General features: G+C 30.7%; 1 protein-coding gene across 1 annotated transcript; it reads left to right on the top strand.

Annotated features, from left to right (window-relative positions):
• Positions 1–5455: 5455 nt before the first annotated feature.
• On the top strand, positions 5456–17651 carry LOC132731193 (cardioacceleratory peptide receptor-like). The gene is made up of 7 exons (XM_060717329.1): positions 5456–5866; positions 10844–10988; positions 11379–11579; positions 11962–12134; positions 12467–12611; positions 16347–16403; positions 16926–17651. The coding sequence occupies exons 1-7, from the start codon at positions 5783–5785 to the stop codon at positions 17105–17107; spliced, it is 987 nt and encodes a 328-aa protein (XP_060573312.1). The 5' UTR covers positions 5456–5782; the 3' UTR covers positions 17108–17651.
• Positions 17652–26932: the final 9281 nt, after the last annotated feature.

Here is a 26932-nt window from a genome sequence, read left to right as displayed (position 1 = left end):
GCTGACGAACGCTCTCCATATTCTCACGGTATGATATCTTACAAGTATAGAAATAAAATTGCGTATTACCTTCATTGGCATATTTTCGAAATTTTCTATTGACTTATCGTAGAAAAATTGTGATCCCAATTAAACCTGATAACAGTACTATAATAGATATCTGATAGGTAAAACAACAAGTAAACAATTCATATGAATTTGAGATCTATGAACTTTGTTGAATAACGTTTTTATTAGTGAACAATTTAAATATGTTAACATTCCTTTGGTTGAACCATGTGTTATTAAAAGAGACGTTTTTTTGTTTCCTTTTAATAACTCATTATATAATAGAACATGTACCTCAATTGAAACAATGTTTTCTAAATTTCCGGATATGCGAATGCTTTATGCTCAACCTCACCGAAATGGATACAGCAGCTGAATGTTTTGTAAGATTGTCATTTGCACAATGATATATGGTATGTCAAGTGTTGCGGAACATCCGTTCCGAGATAACCTGCACAATTTATAACCAAACTAACCACACTATGTAAACATGTCTGACGGGAAAAGTGTTTAGCAGTATAACTAGTAGTCATTGAACGAAATAATGAACTGATATTTAAACAAAATACTGTCACAGATGCTGCTTTTGGTGCTTATTGATTTCATTTTATTGCGTTGCAGTTTGATGTTAACAAGCGATTAAATTACTCAATAGTATCATAAAGAATATCTACATGTATAATTTAAATGATTCTTGCCACTTGATGTTCTATAATATTTTTATTATTTGATGATTATGTATCATGCTCAAATAATCGAAACAACTTTCTTTGAAATATTGTTTTTCATCAATTACATTCTAAATAGTATATTTGGATTTTCGTTGAATGACTGCTAGCTCTAACTAAATCGTGCGTGTCTTTTATCAAATCTAATCCATAACGTTTCAGTTAAGACCGCCTCATCGAATCTGTACACAGTGAAGTTCCACGCATAATAGTTGAAAAGAAAAATCAATTGATCAGGAACTTTATGCCTTTTTAATAAAGCATATTAAGTCTGAAATTGAAAACTATTAATAACAAAACTTAAAATCAATGCAACAGCAATCCTATAACATATGCAATTTTGTCGGACATTTCATTATTTCCGCCAGAGAAAGAATTGAATGATAACATGACTTGTCGTTTGTTTCTTCTTCTTTGTATCTAGCATTGTCCGTAACTTCGGCATTGATGTGTTGTCATTAATTTGTTCCTACATAAAATAGTGTTGATTTATGTTTAATGGACCACGTTCATTGCAATATTGAAATATCAATGAAATGATAAATAACATTAATTGAATGACCCGTATATGGACTGAAAACAAAATCAATGGGTTAATAACCCATTACACAATATGCATGACTTTTAACGCCTGTTTCACCCCCCCCTCCCTTTTGTTGTCTCAAAATGTGAAAAATGCCTTATTTAGGCCCCACCACTTGTTTTTGTTTGAGAAATGTTGTTTAAAAAGTGACCACTTTTCCGGCCTTTTCCTCCCTTAACCAAAAGATCTGTCAAGGGGTGCCGGAAGGGGGATATGCCCCCTTCTTGTTGGGGGGGGGGGTTAAAGGGGAAGACAGTCCCCCTCATCGCCAAGAAAATTTTGGACTTGTGAGAGGCTAAAAATGACCCCAGATCGATCATATCGTAACGTGTAACAAACGCTGAAAAGCCTTTGACTCTATCTCAATAACTTGAGAAGTTGCAGCACTTTGAAATCAATTTTGATGGAAACAAACACGCAAAATAATGATTTTTGGCAATTTTGAAATGTCCCCTTGTTGCCATGGTAACAGGAAATTTAAGACAGAGCACATTGTTACAAAGTCAATGGTCCAGTCAACATTTGTGACAAGTTTGATTAGTATTGAAGCAGTTTTTGTAATTTTATAGCAATTTGAACTTGTAACGGGATACTTTTCAATGAAAACAGCCGTTTTTTTTTACAAAATGCTCATGAAGTAATGGGTTAAACATGTCCTAGCTTACTCCACCACCCCAACAGATTTTCTCCAACACGATCTAGTCCTGCAGGAAAGACCGACGCAGCCGAGGAACCGATGAATGCCAAAAACGTTTAACAGTACACGAAAAATAATGTTAAACAAAAGGCAAACAAACAAAGAGTACATAGAATCAACCATAATGGCCATAATGAAAGTAAAATATTGTTTATGGATTGGAAAAGAAAATATTTAGGATAGATCATTCAACAACATGGTATGAATATAACTTAATTATTTTCTTTTATTCATCAACGTGTCAGGTAACGCCTTCATCATGATATATATAATAACAAAGAAATAGCGGACAAGGCTTTAAAAAAAGTAAAAAAGTCTCCCCGTACATTTAATCAATGAAGTTATTTTTTCGATCCTTGAAGATCGTTCAGCACAACATTACTGTTGTGTATACATCTTAGATGGTATTTAAAGTTTCTTGTATTTGGCCTTTTTCAACTTGGGTGGTTCCAGTATTCCTACTTGAATACTGTATAATCACCCTTAGGATATGTTGCCTGCTTTTTAAATTTGTCTTTTGACGTCTTGTCTGTGATATGCAGGCTTCATAACCTCAGATCCCCTAGTTCCTTCCATTTTTTTTACGTTTAGGGCACACGCATTCTATTACTTGAAGACCATACGCCGCTTTTCATTAAATAACACTTCTGTGCCAAATTGAAGGTTCCATGATAACCGCCGTATGAAAGCATCTGCGGATGTTTCTAAATTCAAAATTTCACCATTTTTCTATTTAAATGTTGAATTCTGCTTAAGCCGGTGCTAGGGGGCGTGGACGGTAACTTGCACTTTCCAGTACCGTCCATGAACAGGCTCAATCAAACCGAGCCTGCAACATTTTACAGTTTTGCCGTGTTGGGCTTTCTTTAGGGATTTTTTTCTCTATTTTATAATAGTTACATAACATTAGTACATTAAAATATGTGTCTTTTTAAGAGTCTTAAATATACAAATACTTTAAGAGATAAGTACTTTTTTATATAATACTGATATTAACTATAGCGATATAGTATATAAAAACGTAAATAGGGAAAGGAACTGGTACTTGAAATATATACGTACAATATTATGTTAAACATATATCATTCAGTGTATGCTTATTCCTTCTTGTTATTGTGTTTGTTATTTTGTTTATCCAGAAAGCTTATTTTTATAGACTGTCAATGTTATTTTTAATGATATATATGGGGAAGTTATGAATAATCAATGATATTATTATGATTCAAATTTTAAGCTTAAGGCAACATTTGTGGAAGAGAGGGATCTGTAAAGTTGCAAATATCAAATGTTTGACTATTCATACGAATTGAAACTACTTGCTTAGTTTTCCCAAAATATTACATATTGCATTTATTACAAGTAATAAGGTAAACAGCATCATATTTTCGACCGTATTTAACATAAGTTAATTTGTGTGACATGTTACTCATTGCTAAAGCAAGGGAACCAGAGAGTTCTGTTACATATTCCGGAAGAAATATTATGACTAGATACCGAACACTCGGACGTATCAATTTTTGCTCGTATATAAGCAAAACCTGGTTTGTTATTAATGTGCTAATATCTTACGCCTGCTTTTTAAAGAAATTTTCAAAATATCTCAATATTATTATTTATTAATTTAAACCCCCAATTTTGCAAGCCGAGTTCACTATAAACTGTATGTACAATTGATGGTTCTTCAAGTAACAATTCACAAATCAATATTTTAAAATGTAAACGGTCCAATAAGAACGAGAAGATTCAAATATAAATTATAAATATAAGGATCTCATTTTGCTAGTAATATATTGTGAATAATTTAAAACGATTCCACTCCTCCAATAATATTGCAAAAGAAGTTTAAAATGCATGTTAGAATGAATGTAATTAATGACTGCATGCAAGTATTAACATTTTAACATTTTTGAACAATAAATAAACTAATTCAGTTTAAACCTTTTGATATCATATGTAAAAATTGACATTTTTTTTCTAGATTTTCCTACTAAAAATGACTTAAATTTAATTTTAATTAGTCAAACGTTATGGTAAACTCTACAACGTGAGACAAACTATCAGCCTTTCTGCATTACACTGCTTCTACCTTTTTTAGAGTATCCTTTATTTAACCTCCCTTCTCAAGTATGTGATGTAAATATGAATATCAATATAATATATGTATCATGTACATCGGTGTATCAAAATAAACTATGAATATTGCAGAACACATCGTGGTAGCTACGATAGCTACTTAAAGTTATAGAGTTAATAAAGCTAGTGAGAAGTTAGATAAAGTTTCTTTTGTGGAGGTATTGCATTCGTGGATTACAAATTACGTAATAGAAATAGCCAAAACAGATTTAGATCACTACAGAAACACAATAAAACATCTTATTCGGTCTAATGATTTTAAAAAGAACATAAGATGAACAAAATGAATTAAGAAAGGCATTTGAATTGATTTGGTCCATAATGGAACGTTTGTCATACAAGCAGTAATTATGTTGGTATTATGTATCAACGAACCACGAAAAAATCACATTTGTGACATGCTCTCACACATTGAAACTCTTGGTTGGCAGATAGAGACGCAACGATACGGCTCAAGTGTGATAAGCAAGTAATCGTTTATAGATTCGGCATTTTTTGTATAACCAAGAGTTAAATAAGATAATTTGTATCCATTATAAAAATTGAAATGACAAGATTTATATTTACCTCATTTATGTATAAAAGTAACTGTTTATTATTGTTGTAATGTTATATTGTTGGTTTTCCTAGATAAAGATTAGTGCATTTATTACTATAAATAGATCAGCTGTCAATAAATGACAATTAATATTTTATTAATCTTGTTTAACCATATTTACCTGTTCCAAATTGGAAATGTTTATGATTTTTAATGACGACATGTCAAATTTTGCGACTTTTTGGTCAGAAAGTAGAACTATTGATAGATTTCGCCAACTGTTGTAAAAGTAGTTATAAATAGCTCGTCACTATGGTACGTAATAAAGTGCTTACGTCACAATAAAAATACAAAAATAACTTAAATATATAATATATAATTCTGACTTTGTTAGTTTATAAACGTATGGTAATAAGAATAAATAACAATTATCTATATATAAATATATATATTTTTATATATTTTCATATTTTTATTATATATAAAATTATATCGGATCGTCGAACATGTAAGCTGTTCATGTTATTTATGTTCTTTATATATTAGCTGTTCATAAGATAATACTACTTTCTTATATTGTTTATAAGATAATTCGGATATAGCAAACTAAATATCATGGTCCGAACTAGTTCGTTATAACCGAGTTTCATTGAATATTAAAACATTCACCTTTTCAAGGACAAAAACTATTATTAGCCATGCTGTTAGAACACTTGAAGTGAAAACACTACATACACTTTATGAAATCTGTTTTGATAGTGAATTGTTGTAACTTGCGTTATACCTACAGAAATAGTGAATTATTGTGACTTGTGTTATAAATACATAACGTTTACTATCTTAGCCGAATATTATCAAAGTTTATAAGTTCCTGCAAGTTATAATGACTGGGTATTTGAGAATTTTTAAGAAATATTTATTTCGATTAATTTAAGATCCGTTTACAGAAACAAAATAGTAAATTGGAATTAACAATTTATGTATAACCTTGTTTAAGGTTCTTAAAAGTGTTCTCATGTTCTCAGGAGTATATATTTAATGTTAAGGTCTTTAACATGGACAATTATAGTCTTGTAAATGTGACGGCAGGTACAAATTATGTTCAAAGTAAAAATCGAACGGATATGTCTTCATCTGAGGTAAGAGAACGAAAATAATATTATAATACAAATATATAATATAATTATTTATTAATTAATATTTGATATTTATCAATGGTATATTCATACAAAGTGAAAATAAATGATCTACCAGGGTAGTCAAAATAATACTATTTACGTGATGCAGTGAGTTTTTATTACATAGCTTAACATTGAGTAACAACTTGCTACACTTATGCTGAAACGTATGTTTGTATATCTTTAACAACATAATTTAATCATTCGGAGTATTTCCGTCACGCTTGTTGACTGAAATTGTATACTATAATATTTTTGTAATACTTAAACAATTGCTTTTCACCAAAACGGTTTAATATTAGCAATTTATTAAATAAATTATGTTTTAAAGTTCTATATCCGACAAAATTTCCATGTTATTGCAAACTTTTAATTTATGAGAATTTTATAAAGGTATTCAGAGAAATATTTAAGTATTTTTTTTGTCAAACATGTTCGCCATTAATACTAGCTTATAAGAGAGATGTGCGAAAAAAATGCACAGTGTGCCGTTGTACATAAACCTCATACAAATGGAAACAAATAAAGGCATGTACGTAGAAAGTTGTTTCGTACTTACAGAAGGGTGTATAAATAAATGTAGCTATAAATTACTGAACAATTAACCATTCGAATTCACACATAGACGTTGAGTATACTAAAATTGTTGGCAAAAGTGTTGACAAGAAGGAAAATATACGAACCCGTATAAACAGCTTGTTCTTACCTTGATTTCCCTTTGAAACAGATATTGGCTGCAATGTCTGACATTAACATAACATGTAATAAGTCTTATGACAAAATTCACATAATAGAAAAGGAAATATAATAAATGGTTAGACTCAAACAAGGAAGGTGTAAGCGTACATCTGGTGGCGACAATATATAAATAATTAGAGACGTTTTTTAACAAAAATGTTAAATTTACAGTTGGCGATATTGCACGAAAAGTTAGTATTTCACTTGTTATTTTGATTATATTTGAAACAATATCTTTCATAACAGGTATATTCCTTACATGGGGTGCCTTATTGTTGGCTGAAGATCAAATCAAAAAAAGATTAAAGTACCCTTACAGCTTTTCAAAATATTTTCAAAATATGATGAAAAGGAATTTGTAAAATGTAGTTACAGGTGGTTGACACTTGGGTTTATTATTTTGAAGGAACTGTTGACTGTAAAATACTGGCTCAAAAGCTAACAAAAGGACAGAATTTATTTAATCTTCGTTAAGTGCAAAAACAAAACCGTTGTGCATGTAATGTTTTTGTTTAGTGCAGATATTGCAGTTAAGATGCCAGTAAAAAGGCAAAAGTGTCTCTGGAAAGTATTTTTCAGATGAAGTAAACAATATTCTCATAACAGGCGCCCATTTATTTGTTTTAAGCATGTACTTTGTACACGATAATGCCCAGCTTGTAAGTCTGTCCGAATAAAAGTGTCTTTGACAGAAAAATGTTACTGTTTAGGCCAACCATTATTGTGCACAAAATAATGCCCCTTAAAGCCTCTTTCCTTTTCTTAAATTGGAACAGACGACTGTTTGATTGACGTAGAATTAATACAAGACAGGCGCTGATCTTCCATTATTCAGAACATTATCTGTTAAAACCCAAGTTATGTACCGTGACATATTCTAGAAAGGGATCCATTGATAGTTAATGTGGATATTTTTAGAAATTGGAACTTAGTGATTACTTAAATATATAAAACGTCAAATTTCATCATTAGCAATACTTTTTATCTTATCTTGATGAATGTGAAAAAAACTTCTCACAAATATATTTAATTTGAATGCACTCACGACTCGATGTAGGTAAACATTATAAAAATTATGATAATACTTTTTTCAACCAGTATCTATAGTTCAATTAGATGTTGATTCTTTGTGTGGTGCATATGTTACTTGGTCAATTTCAAAGATAGCAACTGTGAAATTCGATTTAAGAACGATATTTTCAAGTCTTACCAGCAATATAACCGAAAATGACGAGCAATAAAAAATGAGCAGACTTTGAACATGTTCATTTAAATGCCATCTTGCCAGTAAATCACAAAGAGATGAAACATATAATAAAAAAGTATTTTGCCAAAATGTGTGCTTATTTTATAAGTTCTAACAGCAAATGTACAGATAAAGCTAATTAATCATGTAATTGAGAAGATGTTAACATAGCTATTATTTCACGTTCGAGAGTGCGTTTGATCCTGTCATGGACTTTAGATAATTTCAAATTAGGAGGATAATTAAAAAGGTCACGAAAATACTACTAAGTAGTTATACTCAGATGCCCGGACAAATGCACGACAGGGGCATCTGAGGTCTTCATTCATCATTTGACCCTTATTATATTCAAAAGTCGTACTGGTATGACTTTGAAACCAACAAAAACAACCAATTGCAGATATAAATCCAACACCGTGCTTCACTTTGCATTTAGAACGCTGATATTTCCAGCTTGAAGTATATCAAATTAATTGGATCAGTAGTTTAAGAAATAAAGAAAACATTACGGCTCTAGACATTACTGAACGTCGCGCAAGTTGTCACTTGTGCGACATAAAATTATAAAACTTGTGAGATTGATATATGTTTCATGTCTTTTCATATTCCCAGGTGTAACTTAACGACACTGCTTATGATCCTAAATTGTAAGCGAAGTTTACATCGTGCCTCCTAAACTATCTATATTTTCTGTAGCTTTGTTAACATGAAGTTGACTTGAAAAAAGTTTTGGTCAGTCGATGTGATATTAGCGTTGTAATGAAGTTTAATAACATTACGTTGCTTTGTCGAAATTTGATGTATATAACCGTCGTTAACAAATTGTTGAGTTGACTTCATGAGTTTATTAAATATCATCCAATGGTTTCCTTTCATTAAGTCATATTTACAACAGAGTACGTGCAAAAACTACAATTCTTAACAACTTTTTATTCGGGAAGATATTGCAATGAAATCAAAGTGCTTTTGCTGAACCGCGTTTATCATATTGCCATGGTAAATGGCGTTTTGCAAATATTACTGTTCTCGTGTCTTTTTAATTAAGACAAAAAACAATAGCAAATAAATACTTTAGCAAAATATTAAATTATCATGTTGATATGACTGCTGATCATTATTGTATAACCTCGTCTACAAAGTGTCCTGAAAGTCGTCGTATAAATCATTAAAAAGAGATAGATATACAAGATCTTCAGGTCTAGTTTTAGATTTAATACATTAAATATACAAAAAGCACATTTGAACAGAAAAATACCTGCTTTAATGGCTCTATGTAGCTGCACATTGCGAATTAAGGAATTCATTCTTCTCTTACATTCTTCTATCTTTTTTGCATAGAAATATTATCATCCTTTTGATCACTTTGAATGATTAAGGCAGTTTGATTTTTAAGTTCGTAGCAATTGTACCAAGTGTATATAATGTTTCTATCATAATATTTATCAAATCATAATAAGTAAATGTTTATAAGTAATGTGACGATTGCATTGTTGTTAAATAAATTCTTAGAAATTGTTACTTCGTGTATATGTATATGAAGTATCATCATGATTTTAGAATTCAGTAAAATACCATGACTGAGTTTGCTGTTTAGTAAATAAATTCTTGGTATTTTTATCAAGTGCATATTACTTAATTTTTATAGTTAAGAGTTATATGTACAAAATGAAGATATATAATGCTTAAATTTGATATTTGTAAAGAAAACCCCTGACAATTACCGTACAATCTATTTTCAAATATAAAATGAACATCTTTTGAATACACACTGATAAAATATGTAACATTCTTACCTCTACACACTACAGGTAATCACAGTATGTTGACATAGTGTCATTTAAAAACTGGCAGTTTGTATAAGAAGAAACCAACATAATTTTGGCAAGTGTTACACAAAATTACTATTAGCAAACACCTTGAAGTACAAACATTTAACAAACTGTTAAAATCAAAATACGTTTTGATTTGTTGCTGTGTTTTACAGACAGTTTTTTTAAAGCAATCATTTGTTTAATGAATAATGAAATGACATACACAAAAATTCTATCCCGGACGAGCAATTTACCTTAATGAACAATTTAGAATTCCAAACTACTAAGAGAACGAATATTTTAGAATGAACATGAACAGAACTTTTTTGAAAGAAGATGAATGAACATGAACAATTATGTAAACATTGAATAAATAAAATTATTAAAAGCGATAGTGTCAAGAGTAGGTATTGAAACCACAACATTGCAATTATAAGTTTTGCGCTTTACCTACTGACCTATTTAGGATACATTTAAAATAAAGCCTATATACATAACACAAGTCACAAGTCATAAAGAATGCAACTTCCCAAACATTCACTTATTCATATTAGACATATTCAGGACGAATTTATTAGATTTCAATGAATTAATACTAGAAGAATTTTACCCAAAGTTGAACATAATAAACATATCTTTATTTAATTCATATCGCTGTCAATTAAAGTATATATTTTGCTGAACTTACCGTTAACAGGAATATAAATTGTTTAGTATTATTATTATAATTATTTTTATTACTATTATTATTTATGTAATGCATTATGTGCATCATTCTGTTTCCAACTTTCATAAAATCAGATTCATTTTTTTAACGAGTTGTCATTGCTAAAGAGATTTTAATGCAACGTTATTCACGTGTGTATTATATGTACAGCAAAAGTAGCAGATATTGTTTCGTAGATCGACCGCTCTCCTTTTTACTTTCTTTATTGGAAAAAAATATTGCTGTATAAATTTTATTTGGTATTATTTTCCAGTTTGTTCGTTGCATCTTGGAGTAATAAATTATTCTGACGTAATAACGTTCCGCAATTATTCACGCACATTTGAGATTTATAAAACCATTGCGCCAAACTAGCGCAGATCTCCTGTATAATAGAATTGCTGTAAGATATGTGAATGATTATTTCAATATTTCAGCCATACGAAGAAGCTGCTGCAGCCATTTCCTTACTGTTGTTCATTACCATAGTTTGCCTGAATGGACTTGTAATTTACACCCTCGTGTTCAGAAAACATGAGAAGAGTCGTCTCTTCTATTTTGTACTGAATTTAGCAATAGCAGGTGAGAAAAACATTTTTGTGTACCGTGGATTATTATTAAAAGTGTGTTTCTTTAAATTTAAATTTAGTTAATCTCATAAGTATCTAGTTCTTCATATAAATATGTTCATTCAAATCCAAATATTGATACATCAAGCTGTATCTAAAATACATATCCTTAGCAATATATTAAGGATAATGAAGCTGAATATTGTGACTTAGATAACCTGCAAACAAAAGTATAATTTTAACGTTAGGTGAACGATTAGTTTAATCCAAAGTAAAACTTTGGGTAACGAATGGATGAATGTACAGTTAAATTAACACATTGTTACCCGCTTACAATTACTCTTGTCTTACGTCTGCTTAGTTTGTACAATAACTGAATCGTTGGTTATAATTTAAATTTCAGATTTTCTCGTGGGTGTATGTAGTGTTCTTGTACTTGGTATAACTAGTGCAATGCATAAAGAATGGTATGGTGGTGACATTATGTGTAGACTTAATCGTTTTATGTCAACAACGACTGTGATTGCATCTAATAATCTTCTGATCAGCATGAGTGTAGACAGATTTCTGGCAATCAAGTATCCATTGAATGTTCTTAGAATAGGTATGTTGTTGCTGTATTTCATTACTAAATTAAAAACTATAACGTCATTTATTAAGAGAAATTCTCATCCCACCGATGAAACCCTTTTATTATGAAAACAGACCAAAATGTTTCGGAAAATACATTGAGCTTTTTCTGTTATGTTTTCGTACATGCTTCACGCATATTCATTATTTATTTATTTATTTATTTATTTGGAAATTATACACTCAGTCATTCGATTCGATTCAATTTGATAAATTTTATACAAAACAGACATTCTAATAATAATAGATCTATACTCTTTGTAGTAAAATTAGTCATTCATTTCAAGACGAATGATTATCAAACGAATTGAATGTAAATTGGAGAATATTATTATATTATATATCTATCTTTGCAGGTATTCATAAGTATATGAACAAGTGCTTGGTCGGAGGGGCATGGCTTATCAGTATAGTGGCCTCAAGTTTTTTCATAATTTACAGTCAGGGAGTAAATGCAAATCCAAATGGTGCTGATATTTATGAACAAAAAGGTGGCTGTAAAATTAAATTTCCAGATCATTGGTGGAAGGTAATACAGCGGTTGGCAATATTGAAAATAAGCGTTAGATAGATTTTTTTAAAAAGATATATCAGATCAAATATAATATGAATGACAAACGAATATGAATGTGCACATATCTGATTGGTATTTCACAAGATTTAACAAATGTATTGGTATCATTGTGGATGATATAGGTAACATTCTACACATTTTAAATAAAAAAAACAAGCGTAGGGGATATATCAGTCTGAATAGTAACAATAAAATATTATTGCGATGTTTGTCGATTCTTGTCAAAGGTTTTTTTTTGCAGAAAACAAATCACTTACACATGCTTTTCACTTGATTTTATTTTAAAGCCGTATAGTTTAACAGTTGCAGTAATAGTCTATGTGTTACCAACAATCGGTATAACAGTATGTTATGTGGGTATATGTATCATAGTCTGGATGAAATGGCGTTCAAGGGTGAAATTATCAGAGATCAACACCGATGCAAGCAGAGGTATGACTGACAAAGTATCATTTGTTTTCCAATATGTTAAGAATTGTGTACTTGACATTTATAGGGCAATTAACTTTGAATTATTATAACAGATACACTTACGTAAAGATATTTTATAACGGATCATGTATTTCACACTTGCAACTTAAATATGTTATTATTTCGTGGTTTGTTGTTATGTCTAATACTAATAAGTACTATTAGTATAAGAATAGAAAATAATATTACTACATTTTCAGTTCGAATTTAGTTACATTTTTATCAATAACACTTAGGAATTTACAACATTTCACGGAATAGACCTCTACTTAATAAACATTTTTTTTATTTAGCTGTTCACTATGGCAAGTGAATCGTTGCAATATTCAATAAATTAAGTTTTTGTTCTATATCCAATATTTATATTGCATAACTCTAAATTTTATATTCTTTACTATAATATTTATTCAAACCTGTTGAATATTTGTTAATCATAAAAATATTTGTGTGCTATAATTTTCTATATGTATGTTCTATATTTGAAAATATATATTGTATAATTAAAAATATTTATTGTATAGATCTACTTGAAAATATTTATTCGATAATTTGAATCAAATCATGGGACAGAAAACTTAGTATACTAAGCCCCGCCTATAAATTAAGCACGAATTTCTGATCCTGATTAAACTAGTCTATAGTAAAGTGAAAATGACCAGCCTCCCTGTGAATGTCACTTGTAAATAGTGCATATGCTTAAATCTCTTATAAATGTATATGTATGTCTAAAAATGGAAAAAGTCTTCAGGACATACAATCGTATAATAATGGTTTTTCATATGCCTAATATTTTATCCACGATATAAACCTATGCGGGGATATGATGCAATTACATAAAAATACACGGAACATAAATCGGAATATACCCCTATATGAAACTAAAAATACCAACAAGAAACATTAACAAATGAAAATTTTATGCCGTTAATGCAAGCGCATGTAAATGACCCGGCGCACGGTGTAATTTTAAAATTTGGCGTTAACGACGTCGCAAGCGTATTGTTTTTAACGGAGAAGTTCTTTAGTACTAAGTAGGCCAATACGTGTTTCATATATTGTTAATTGCGGCTGATCAATTGCCTACAAGGTATATATAAATCTGTACAAGTCGGTATCATACTTTCAGTTTTTTTGTGATTTTTGTTCTGAAAATAATTGGTATGTTATATGCAAGACAAAAGAATCAAACACCGGCTGTCGGTACAGCCGGGAATATCATGCTCTCGGGTAACTGTTAAGTGGCAACTCGACAAAGCCTCGATCGTAACCGCAGTAAACAGTTAACCTCGAGCTAGACAATCCGGTCTGTACGGCAGCTAGTGTAAAATTCGTATTATTTATAATCATATTGTTTTAAACACTAAAAGAAAGCGTACGAAAAGTTTTGTTCTGAATTGAAAAAAAATTCGCTATGTCAAGTTAATCCTCACAATAGACATTAATAGTATAGGGACCAAAGCACTGCGTTACAATCGAATCCACCGCCGCCTGCGTTGTAATCAATTTTTGTCAATCATTTTATAGAAAGGCAATACAATGTAACAATTTTCAGAAAGTCCAACATATGGTTGTTTTGTGCAAGTATTATACATATGATGTAATGCTAGTCCATTTAGGGGCCTTTTTGCACACATTTGTACGTGTTTTAACCTAAAATAGGCAAAAGTGGCGTCCCCTCGTCAACCTGTACATAAGTGTTAAAGTAGGGTGAACGTTTCAGTTTACACGAAAAATGCACGCTCTCGAAAATACGCACACACGTTACACGCTATACGAACGAAGGTTACATGCAAGCTTTACCAAACGAAATACGCAGACGCACGCAAAACGATATACGCTAAACGATATACGCTAAATGATATACGCACGCTTAAAAGCACGCAAAATAAAAACGTTTCTAAACATTTAGTAAAATATCGTAATCATATAATGTTTTAACAACTTTAGCTCTATTTAAGATATTTATAACTTCTCAATAGTAACAGACGCAAAACTTGGTACTTAAACGTTTAGACAAACTCAGACGCACGCTAAACCTTTCTGGGAATTTCAAACGCACGGTAAACGAAAAACGATACACGAAAAACGATTTACGTTAAACGCTTGTAAACGATGCACGCTTGAGAAAGCGTTTTATCAAACGCACGTTGAACGATATACGCACGCACGATAAACGAAAAACGCTATTTTAGACAACCGAAACGTTCACCCTACTGTAGCACAAATGGCAATGAATTGCTAGCTGTGCGTGTAATAAGTTGGAAACGTACATATGTGTGCTCCAGTCTCACTAGGTGTTTCCGGTTAAGCATTTAAACATAAAGTAAATTTCATTCATATACTTAGAAGCAAACGTCCATATTTTATCCACCGCTTCTACGATGAAATATCCATCGCTGTTGCGATGAACCCACCACTTCTGCGAAAGCTATGACCATTGTGATAAATGCATTTATAGTTCTCAAGTTAGATTTGATTACACAGTCCCTCAGCTACTGTCGAACACATCGTTTATAATGTTCGCAGTCAATCGCCTACCACTTTTCAACGTCTCTCTTGGCAATTGAAGTCACCAACGTCCTTGAAAATTTTTCTTTCTGTCTCTCCCTTATTTTTCTTTTTCCTATTTCTCAATCACCCTTTGTTAATCACTTATGTCAATCAAATACTATGCTGTGGCTACCTTAACCTTTTCCCTTTTTCCATTACCCTTTTCAAGGTTATAATCAGTTTCTCGAATTAATATTGACACAATTTCTTATTGATCGAATTTCGTGACGTTCCGACGGCATAATTGTAACGCGAGATTTTCTTTTACAAGTGACATATGAATTGTGATTGCAACCATTAATGTGGTTTAAATGAAGTGATTTTTTCTGACAACGTCAAATACGGCTCATGACGTTTCAGCGTATTTTGAAATCAAATTGTAAAATATACGCTTCATGAAGCGCCTATTGTCAGCTCAAATTTATGCACTGCACCGGGTGTGCGTTGCCATGGTTTTTTTAATTCGCTGTTAAGTACAAGCCATTTGCGTAATCATATTAGATACAGCATCTGTTTACAGATTAATTGTGATATGTAACGATAAATGATAATTTGAAAATTCTTCAATTGACAGCCCGAAACCGGTTTATTTTTTTATCATCCCTCGTATGTCCTGAAGACATTTTCCATTTTTAGGCATACATATATATTTATAAGGAGGATTAAGCATATACACTTTTTACAAGTACTATTCAGAGGGACACTGGTAATTTCCACTACACTTTAGTGTAGTTTAATCAGGATGATAACGCTTTATCAGAATTTTGTGCTTAATTTACAGGTGGAACTTAATATGCTAAGTGTTCTATCTCATAACTCAAATTATCGAATAAATATTTTTCAGTATTACTACAATAAATATTTTCAATTATACACTATATATTTTCATATATAGAACATATTTATAGAAAATTATCGCACACACATACTTTTTTATGATGAACAAATATTCAGTAGGATTGAATAAATATTATGGTATAGAATATAAAATTAAAGTTATACAATATAAATATTGGATATGGACTAAAAATAGATTTATTGAATTTTGCAACGTTAAACATGCCATAGTTCACTTTATGTCAAGATATGTTACAATTAGTACATCTCGACACATTATTGATATCTTAATATCATATATCATTACAGACCGACTTCCGAAGGCTAAGATAAAGAGCATCAAAATGACATTGGTCGTTTGTTTGGGTATGTTATATACTGTATTACAAAATTAACTAAGCGTCAACTTCATTAAACACTGCATGTTTTTTTTATCAGAAACTGTCACAATTTTTAATTTTTGATCAAAATTAAAATTTTAGCTAACTGCATTTAATTTCTTTAAAATTTACACCAATACCTATTACAGTGTATTATATACACGTACAAGCTGTATTTACTTTATGTAAAAGTTAATTACCATTTTTGAATATTCAAAAGGGAAACACATTAATATTGTGATGTAAAATGATACTTGCTTGTAAATTTACTAAATAAAATATGTTTATACTAATGGTATTAAATGACTTTTGTTCATTTTTAGTGGAAAAATTAATCTCATTGTCATTTTAAAAAAAATCGTAGTTTATTTTTATAGTTAAATGATAAAGATCATTTAACTGACTAGCATAAATAAGATTAAAGCAAAACAGATAATAAATAATCTACATGAAGCAAGATGCCTGAGTAATGTAAACTTCTATTTTTTTAATTTTTTTTATCTTTCAGCCTTTTTCTTATGCTGGACACCTTATTTTATAGTAATGTTGATGCACATATTTCACCCAGGTACGGTGGGAGAGAAATTAACTCTTTTATTCAACTGTCTATACCCACTCAACAGTGCCTGCAATCCTCTCATATTCATGTTATTCAATCGCAAACTGTTCTTGTTCACTTGCGACACTTAGGGACAAAAAGACCAACATACTGTATAATCGTATGAAAAGAGGATCTCACAAATGACGTCAACTTGTCTAGGTGCTTGCATTTCGTCAGTACTCGAGATGCTACACGTTGGAAGAAGAAGATCAAATAAATGAAGACACGAAAATGAGTACAGCCTTGATTAATAGTTTATTGCTAAAAAATAAAACATTGAACATGCCATGCTTTATGCAACGAAACATGTCTAATATATTTCAAAAACAACATCATTGCTTTGCAAACATTGCTAATACAGTATGTGCCTGGTTGCATAGGAATGTTTCTTGTATTGAGGTTACTGCTTCCGATATTTAAGCAACACCATATATATAGTTCATCAGTACTGAACATTAGTTTTTATACATTTTCAAGCTGCAGCAACAGCCCGTCCCATTTTTATCAGTAATCCAATTTGAAATTCTATTTGTACATATCGTGTATTGTTTTTATTCAACACAGATTCGATAATTCATGCTTAATTTCAACAACAATTACACGCTTAAGTATATCTTAATAAATAAAACAAATATGCATATTGTTTAGATACGTAGTTAAATACGTAGTTATAAACATCCTATTTGAGTATGTATATATAACTCACCTAAATAACCTGTTTTAATATGTCAATATAAAAATCATGTTTGAATAATTATTAGATTGTAGTTTATCATGGAGCAAATATAATTAATATTTTACAAAAACTCAACTGATATTATTATATCATTATCATCACGTACTTTATAAGTTTTATAAAATGGCAACGTACAACATCATGGGATTGGCTGTTATAGCTTGCTACTATATTTAGAACAGACACAAATACTAATGTATTTACGGAATTCAAAACATCATATAAATAAATAGATACAAACATTTATTGATTCAATTTAACTAAATAAAATATGCTTAATATGTTTTTCTAATACATCATTAACAGACAAGACATTCAAAGGTAAATTTAAAGAGGTATTGGTACCAGCCAGCCGGAAAAAAAGTATAAAAAAGAATCTAATAAGCCCATAAGTCAACAATAATGTCCTGCTGAACGATATTCAAGGATCGAACATATTGAATTTGATTGAAACTGTTCATAGATAGTAGTGAATAATACATTCAAAGTTCACGCTCACTTGTACCGGCAAAGCTGATCAAAACATTTAAGAATTTGAAAATTCTGTCATTCCTATAAAAAATGGAGTTTATCAAAGAAAACATTATTTTTGTGTCCTAGTTATATTAAGCAGAAGACTATAGCCGAAACTAAAATGATGCACATTTGAAAGTCTTACTCGGGAAACACAAAACAATTATCTAAGAAAAGTCCATCTAGTCATTCTTTCCTTTATATAGAAAGTATCATTATTTGAAGATATTGTAGAAAAACATCATGTCAAATTGTTTAATAGGCGAGTGAATGAGCGAACGTGAAAAATGACGTAATCAACTCGAGGGCCGCTGGTTGGATGAACTGTAGTCACTTGCATACAAAATATAAAATATATAAAATGTAATAATTAATCGCAATCAGCAAAGCTTAACATTGAAGATTTTAAACTCAAGACAAAACATGACCCTCAGAAATTCCAAAAGTATTTTCAGATTGAATGTAGAAAAAAGATCGGATCGGTGGCATAAGAACCTAAACATCAGTCTTGAAAGCACAAAAGTTCATAATAAACTGGCACTAGATCTAAATGTTGTTCTCACAAAAACTATCGATAAAAACAACAATAAAACAAAATTTTCTCATATATATTTTGTGTTAGATCTCTTAATCAGAGTGTTAAATGAGAGATATTTGTTTACATCGACAACTGTCCGGTTCTTAGAAAGGGCGACAACCAAGATTAGCGACGATGTCTTATCGCCGTGTTTCGGACATAGGTATTTAAGACGTTAATACTTGGTTGCTGCTCGCCATTATACGATAATGGCCCTCGAGTTCATAATGTCCTTCGGGCCTGCGGCCCTCCGGCCATTATTCACATCTTCGGGCAATTATCGCATAATGGCGAGCAGCAACCAAGTATTAACCTCTAAAGTACCTGGATATCTGGAAGTACCTTATATACCTTATATACGCCCTTGACTCTCATTTAATTATTATGATGATGATGATGACATAAATTGCTTTATATAATGTTCATACAAAGCACATGTATAATAAATGTCGAGTTAAAAAAATGCATAATAAAAACATGAAAGGATTATCGCAATAAAAAACGTGTCACATTCTCTAATCATTTTAACCATATTAGCATTGGATTAAATATAATAAATATCAATATAATCCAATAGGAAATTCAGTTGGAATTTGTTTCATTAAACTGCATTTAGTTAATGAAAGATCTATACTCTTATAAAGAGAAGGATTGTTAAGATGAATATCAATTTCAACTTGTTTACGCGACATTACTAAAACCTCTTGATTGAACACCAAACGGATGACAGATTCAGAATGTGCAAAATGCCAAATATAAAAGTGAAAAACAGAGGCGTATATAAATGCTTCTGATGCATACGAGAACTTGCGTTCATTGAACGCCGCCTTTCTTTGTTGATCTTGTTTATCATATTTTATAATTAACAAGGAATTATCACTTATGCAAGAATTTACAAACATATACTTTGCCCGTCTATGTTGACTGTACAAATTATCGCTCTCATCAGAAAACTGTTGTTTGCGTTATCTTGATAGGAAAGTAAAACTGTGAAATTGTCAGCTAAATGAAAACGGCATTTAATTTCACCAGTGAAAGAAAGGTTTCAATCTTTTATTGTAACTAACTGTTGACTGAATAAGCGCTCAATAAGAAATTTACCCTTATCAGCGTTTACTGTAATTCAGTTCCCATTGAGTGAGATTAATTTATATAATGGAAAAAATGAGTAACATTGTTCTATGGTAAACATTTTACATAATGCAAATAAAACTGGAACAGTTTCCGGACACGTCCTTTTGGGAATGAATTCTCATAATTCTGTTAAAGTTTCTGATTTCTTCTCTTCAGAGAAAAGAAAGATATTGCAAATATAATTAAATAGAATAAAACACGCCGCTTACATGTTTTGAAACTGCCATTGTCATTGTCAAAAAGTTGTTTACATTTTGAATCTTATTCCAAATAAAGCAGAATACATATTCCCTAGGCAAACGCCCTCTCATAATGTTTGCTAGCCTCTCAATAATTCATACAAAGGCTAGAAATAGTATTGTTCTCATCCATTAATTCTTCGATTAAAACTGTTATTGTATTGATTGATGCAATAATGATAAGGATTTTGCACATTCATTGCAATTTGTGCTATTCATAGTTATACATAATTTATTTTAGTTTGATTGAATATAGAGCTATATTCTCGAATTTTTTTATGGTTAGTTTAAAATGGTCAAGGAAAAACAAATGAATATATTTCTTTAATATCTTTACTAAGTAATTACTATTTTTGTAAAGCGCATTCGTTTGTATAGATCGCCGACCACTCTCATCTTTCCATCACAAGATAAATGTATTTGAAAAAATACCCATATGACTGTTTTCATTATGTCAAAACAGCAAAATCTAATTTGAATAATTAAAACTACTTTATCAACACTATGTCGTATGAAAATACAGTCCTTGGTGTTCCTGCGATTAAATATATCGCTTGTTCAGAAAGCAAAAGTAAAATAAAAAAGTTTAATTCTGTTTAGGGACATACTCACATTCTGCAATGCACCATACGAATTGCAAAGGTATCTTAACTTTATATAAAATATGCCACAAGGTAAATAAATGCACGTGCACTGCACTTCATTGCCCCTTGTGAAAGCAAACATAAGAAATAAACAAAATTAATGCATTTAATTATTCTCTCAGACAGTTTGAAACTAGCTATACCTCCAGAGATATAATAGAAAGATCACTGATGTCTAGTTTTACAAAAATACGAACAAAATTAAACGCAACAGCACAACAACATCTTACGTTTATGTATTCAAGGTAGATTTAAAGAGATATTTCCAGTTCCAACGAAGCTATAAAATAGGGATTGTGTGTTATAAATAAATGATACTGACTTTAGAAGAAATAAGATGCTTAAAATTATTCGAGGTATATAACACAACAATCGCATGTATGATGATGTATTATGAAGTATTTGTCATATAAAATTTGTTTATTTACGTTTAAATGATAGTATAACGTCAATTTAAATAGCGTAAGAAATTCTAAGAAAACTTTTGGAGATAGAAAAGTCCTTTTAACTTTTTTTCAACATTTGTTAAAATCAAAGTGTTCATTGTGACTTAGAACATTATGTATTAATATGTCACACAAAACAGTATGTTTTATCTTCAAAAGACTAACAGAAATATTCTCGGCTATTTATTCCTTGATACATAGTCTTCGACACCACTCTTTTTCATAGACCATATGGATCTTACTACAATTTTTAACCAAAACTTGAACTATACTAAAAGAAACATCTGATTATGTTATGAACATGAACGAAACAGAACAATGTAATTATATGCAAGTAATTACTTTATTCTGAGTAATTGTAACATTAAAAACATCAATTCAGTTTGATTTATCTGCATGTCATTGTCACTTATCTTTTTTGCTATGATACTGCTATCATTATTCAATTCGCCGTTTCAATCATGTACTATATGACTGTTTAAACAAATACGACCTGAAAAGAAAAAGAAGGCATAACCTAAATTTGAAAATTGTCATATTTAGAAATTGTTGTGCATGAAACATTACAGACATAACGTAATATATATAAATATACGTTAAGATTACAAAATAAACTTAAGATACATATACGAATATTTTTCTTCCTACTTTGGTGTAAAATGCTTTTACTTTAAAGAAATGTATTTGTTATGGAACTTCACATCTGCGGATGTTTCAAAATTCTAAATTTTACCAGTTCATGTTAAATGTTGAATTCTGCTTAAGCCGGCGCTAGGGGGCGTGGACGGTAGTTTGCACTTGACAGTACCGTCCATGAACAGGCTCAATCAAACCGAGCCTGCAACATTTTCTATTTTGCCGAGTTGGGCTTTCTTTAGGGATTCTTAAATCACTCTATTTTAATGCATTCTAAAACATACCTTACGCATAATATCTATAAATTTTCATAAAGGTCATTTATGCCTCAGAAATGTTTTTATTTCACAAAAGCCTAATATTTTGGAGTTATGGTATAGTGTCTAAAAAAACACTTTGGCCAGTAAACTAAACCAGTTTTTACTTTTGTTTCTTATTGACAATTAGTGCAGTGATACAAAGTGATTTAGTATTTTGATGTCAAATTACTACTTTGTTCACATGTTCCTGATTTATAATAAAGAATTTTACATTCATCAGCATTATCATTCAGACGATAAGCATTTAACATGCTATAATTGTATAACTTACAATTTAAAAACTCTTACTTGCCAGAATGTAAGAAAAATATTGCTTTCTGATTCAAAGTGTGCTTTTAATTTACAAACTTTAGAACATATAAACTTGTTTCTGTTTACGAAATTTGTTTGATGAAATTGTATAACAACAGTTGTTTCCATCCGAAAATACACATCCGAAATAACTCGCAAATCACGATCAGTTTTATGTGCTGTTTAATAATATGTAGTTATTTTTCAGGACTTGAGAATATGAACTAATCAGCAAATGTTGTATAACCAGTTAACTCAAAAGGTTTCGCACAACCTGGCGGTGTCCTGCCATCACGTGATTTAAATGCTATATTTTGATACAATAATCTAGATTCAGAACAGTCTGATGCATATGTCCAAAAGGTCACGTGACATTTATCGATGATACGTATGGTCAAATAAGTTAGAACAGTCTATTTATCAAGACATACTGAATTTGTGGAGATTGAACTGGACGATTTTGATGTATTTCATTTATGAAGCTCTGAAGCACTAATAAAACATTCCAAGGAGATAGAACAGTCCATTACGGAGAGAACTTTGTATTTTACTTGTATAGAACATTACAGTTCCCAAGCGACGACTTTATAATAAAGAATACTTCTAAATTTTTATAAGCATAGTATTCATGTCTCTCTTATTTTTGATAAATCTAATTATGAACTAAAGCATTTCTAATTAATGTTTTAATAAGTATTTACATTTTCTTAGTTTAAAGAAGTTGATGCCTATTTTATTTCTGTAGGTTTGTGTGAAACTTTCATGCTCAAATCTGCAGTATAATTTTTCACAGCATATTCAGATATTTTTAATGTATCATCTACTTAATATCATCCAAACTTATAGATATGTTTCTCTGATAAGACATTTACAAAATAGGTATATTGTCTATTACCGAAATTTACAATCAGAAAATGGATGAAATATATCAAAATTGAAAGAAAATTTCTGTTTAGATTGCTAGATGTGTTTGCCAGGTATTATTTTAAAATAATCCCGTTACTAATTTTCATAAGTTGTGGGAATCATATACGTCTGACCTTTAACATATTTTGAAAAAGTTATAAATTTAATCAAAGCATAGTGAAAGCAATTCGTACAACATAAAAGAAAATAAACGATCTATTTACTAATAAAGAATGTTTTTCGTTTTCGACATTTTGTACATGGAAATTGTGAAAGAGAAAGAACATTTCAAGTCATTTGACTGCTATTGGAACAGAACTCACTAGAAACAATACACGCGTTTGTTTACTGACGTACTTGTGTTTTGTTATTCACCATTTACGAGGGTTGTTCGGAAAGTTTTGAGACTGGGTCAATATTTTGCGTTGGAAAAGATAAAATCAAACAAGAGTTTACTATGTATTACTTTAATACCTCATCTATTATAGTGTAAAATTTCATAACAATAGCTTCATGTATACAAAAGCTACAAGGCGTTAGGCACAGACACTACCGGTGACCCGGCGCACGCAACGACGTTATCCGACGTTGCCGTTATTTCCAGAGTTTAACGTCACCGTAGAAAAGTCATCAAAGTATCTTCCTTCACAACGTACGCATTTCTCATGCCTCGTAACCCACTTGGCGAATACATTTCTATACCAGTCAGATTTAAATGCAGTTGCCGTACCTACATCACAAACTTCTGCAACTTCTCTTACTGTTATGCGACGGTCGCACTGAAGCGCGTTTCTTGCAAGTGTCAGTTTATCGTCGATGACGGATGGGCGACCGCTCCTTTCCTGGTCTTTTGTTGACTTTCTGCCATCCCGAAACTCTTTATGCCATCTAAATACCAATGGTCGACTAACAGTACGTCCGTTGTTTGCCTGTTCTAGAAGTTGCTTAGTTTCTGTTGGCGTTTTCCCAAGATTAACGCAAAACTTAATAAAAACACGCTGTTCCTCTTTTGACTGTGTTTCCATAGTCGTTGTCTTGTCGCGCACGTATTGCTATAATGATCTACGGTAACGGCTTAAACAACTAGCGGAAATGACGTCCTTAAGTTGGAAGTGACGTCATAAAATTTTCGTGAAGTTTGGCGCAATTTTAGGGGCTCTTTTTATTCAGTAAGAAAACTTATAACAAGAAAATAGTCCGTGCGCCAGGATGCGTAGACAGGTGTTGCTATGGAAACGATTATATGCCGTATAGTAACGTTACAACGTTTTAAAGACATAACTCGGATAAATAACATATTAAGCTATAATTTGTATTAAATAATATTCGCAGCTGTAATTAGAAACAGAGAAAATCATATTGTCTCAAAACTTTCCGAACAACCCTCGTAAGACTTCTCGTTTCTTTGTTTATTTAGTTCTTTGTATCGGCAACATAAAACATTTATTTTTATACGATTACAGTTACAGGAAAAGCATTGATGCAAAGCATCAAAGGGCGTCCAAGCAAGAAATGCAGAAAGTGAAGATGAACTAGAAGACATATGATGACAAGATATTCTTTTAAACTTTTCAATGGTTAATTGGGTTTTATCAGAATAAACGGACGAAAGACATTGTTCATTATGAACTTTGATTGGCATGCTAGAGATTAGAATATTGCTTGTTATTTCTTTATGATCGTGATTATTAATAGCAATGGATATACATGTATACAATCATTAGGTATCTGTTCACACTTAGTAAAAATATGACACTGGTTGTATTACCATGTTGATCATTTTGAGCATAATTGTTTATTATACAATAATTGTAATAATAAAAAATACAGATTTTATGAATATTGTTTTCCTTTATTTTTTTGTGTTTTATGTGCTATTTTAATACTGAGTTTTTACGTTTACTATTCTTTTTTTTTTATTAAAATTGTAAAATAAATTTTAAGAATTCAATTGTCATATTGACCGACGATTATAAGTCAAAACTTAACAGGAAAAAGTCATTACATTATGGATAATCTTTCAATATATAAAATTGTTTATTCTTAAACCATGTACATGTACATTTGTATTTTTCTTTATCATTTTCTAAATTATCAATCAATTGAATAATTCATAAAATCTAATTTGTAACTTTGAATAATTCCTCGGCATCATTACTAAACACGAATAACAAATTAAATAAAATGTTTCAAAGTTGATAGTGTCATATTAATACCATAAAAATGTAACTTTTTCTCAAATATTGTACATATTTATTGTTTTAATCTCATATAGATAAAATTAAACATGTTATTGTTGTTGTTGTTGGTTTTTTTTTTCGAATTGTATGTTTATGTATAATAATAATCAATAAATTTGAGAGTTGATCTATGTTTATTAATTATTGTAACCAAACTAAGCGACAAACATTCATTTTGGAAAAAAAGCTTATTTATTTGTAAAATATTTGTTCTGATCTGTAACGATATCAAACATCTACTCCAAAACCGGGAGAGACCGGACAATAAACGGGTGATACGATTCGCCGGTCACTAGTTAATCCCGGTCAAAATAGACCGGGAGAGACCGGGAATTACCGATAGGAGTACATCCCTCTATAAATAGATTTCCGGAATGTTTAGGTCATCAACTCATCATTCTATTTTAACATTCCATAATAACCCACTGTGTACTACAAAATGATAAATTAAAAACCCGTAGAGACGGAAAAGGTTATTTCATTTGAAAATGTTTGCATTGCTAAATTCTCCAGTTCGCTATTCATTGTACATATCGCGACATTTCATTTTAAATAGCACCCTCATACCGATCGGAATGATTGGCTTTTATTATGACCGACTAAAAGGCTCGAGAAGTTGCTGTCGCCCTTTCACAAAATCTGACTTCATTCCATAAGGGGCGCCGCGCTTCGGCGCGGACGCCAATGATATATATGTTTAACACATGAACCTACATTGAGATTGATTACGTGATTTATCGGTACGGTAAAGTGTCCATTGTCATTGTCCAAACGTCATACATAAAGATTATAAAATTCTCATTTGGATGAAACTGATACTTATTCATAAAATTGGTAGTTTTGATAAAAGAAAGACAGAATGGAATATGTTTTAAATATATAGGCTGCGAAAAATTTCGAAATGAACAGTCAATTTGATAGGAATATAATTATAGTTACAATAGCTTTATTCTTGTTTTTATCGTTTAAAGAAACAAATCGTTCTTAATTATCGTATGTTTTTAAGAAAATAACTGTATAATATGCTTATTTATAAGAAATATAAAATGAATTTGATTGTATTTAATCATTCTTGTCAAGAAAATTAACTTAATCTTAAATGTTTTTTTCACAGGTTAGCGTGAATCTTAAACATTATAATCTGATAGGGTATGAAAACAAAATTGCATGTCAAGTGCATTAGTCGTCTGGTAGAATAGATGTAGAAGAAAAGTAAGGTACTGTATTGTTAT

The sequence above is a fragment of the Ruditapes philippinarum genome, unplaced genomic scaffold (assembly GCF_026571515.1).
Source record: "Ruditapes philippinarum isolate M1 unplaced genomic scaffold, ASM2657151v2 ctg1838_1_1_1_1, whole genome shotgun sequence".
Lineage (NCBI taxonomy): Eukaryota > Metazoa > Mollusca > Bivalvia > Venerida > Veneridae > Ruditapes > Ruditapes philippinarum.
The sequence above is the reverse complement of the archived record's forward strand: the minus strand, read 5'-3'. Positions and strand labels throughout refer to the sequence as shown.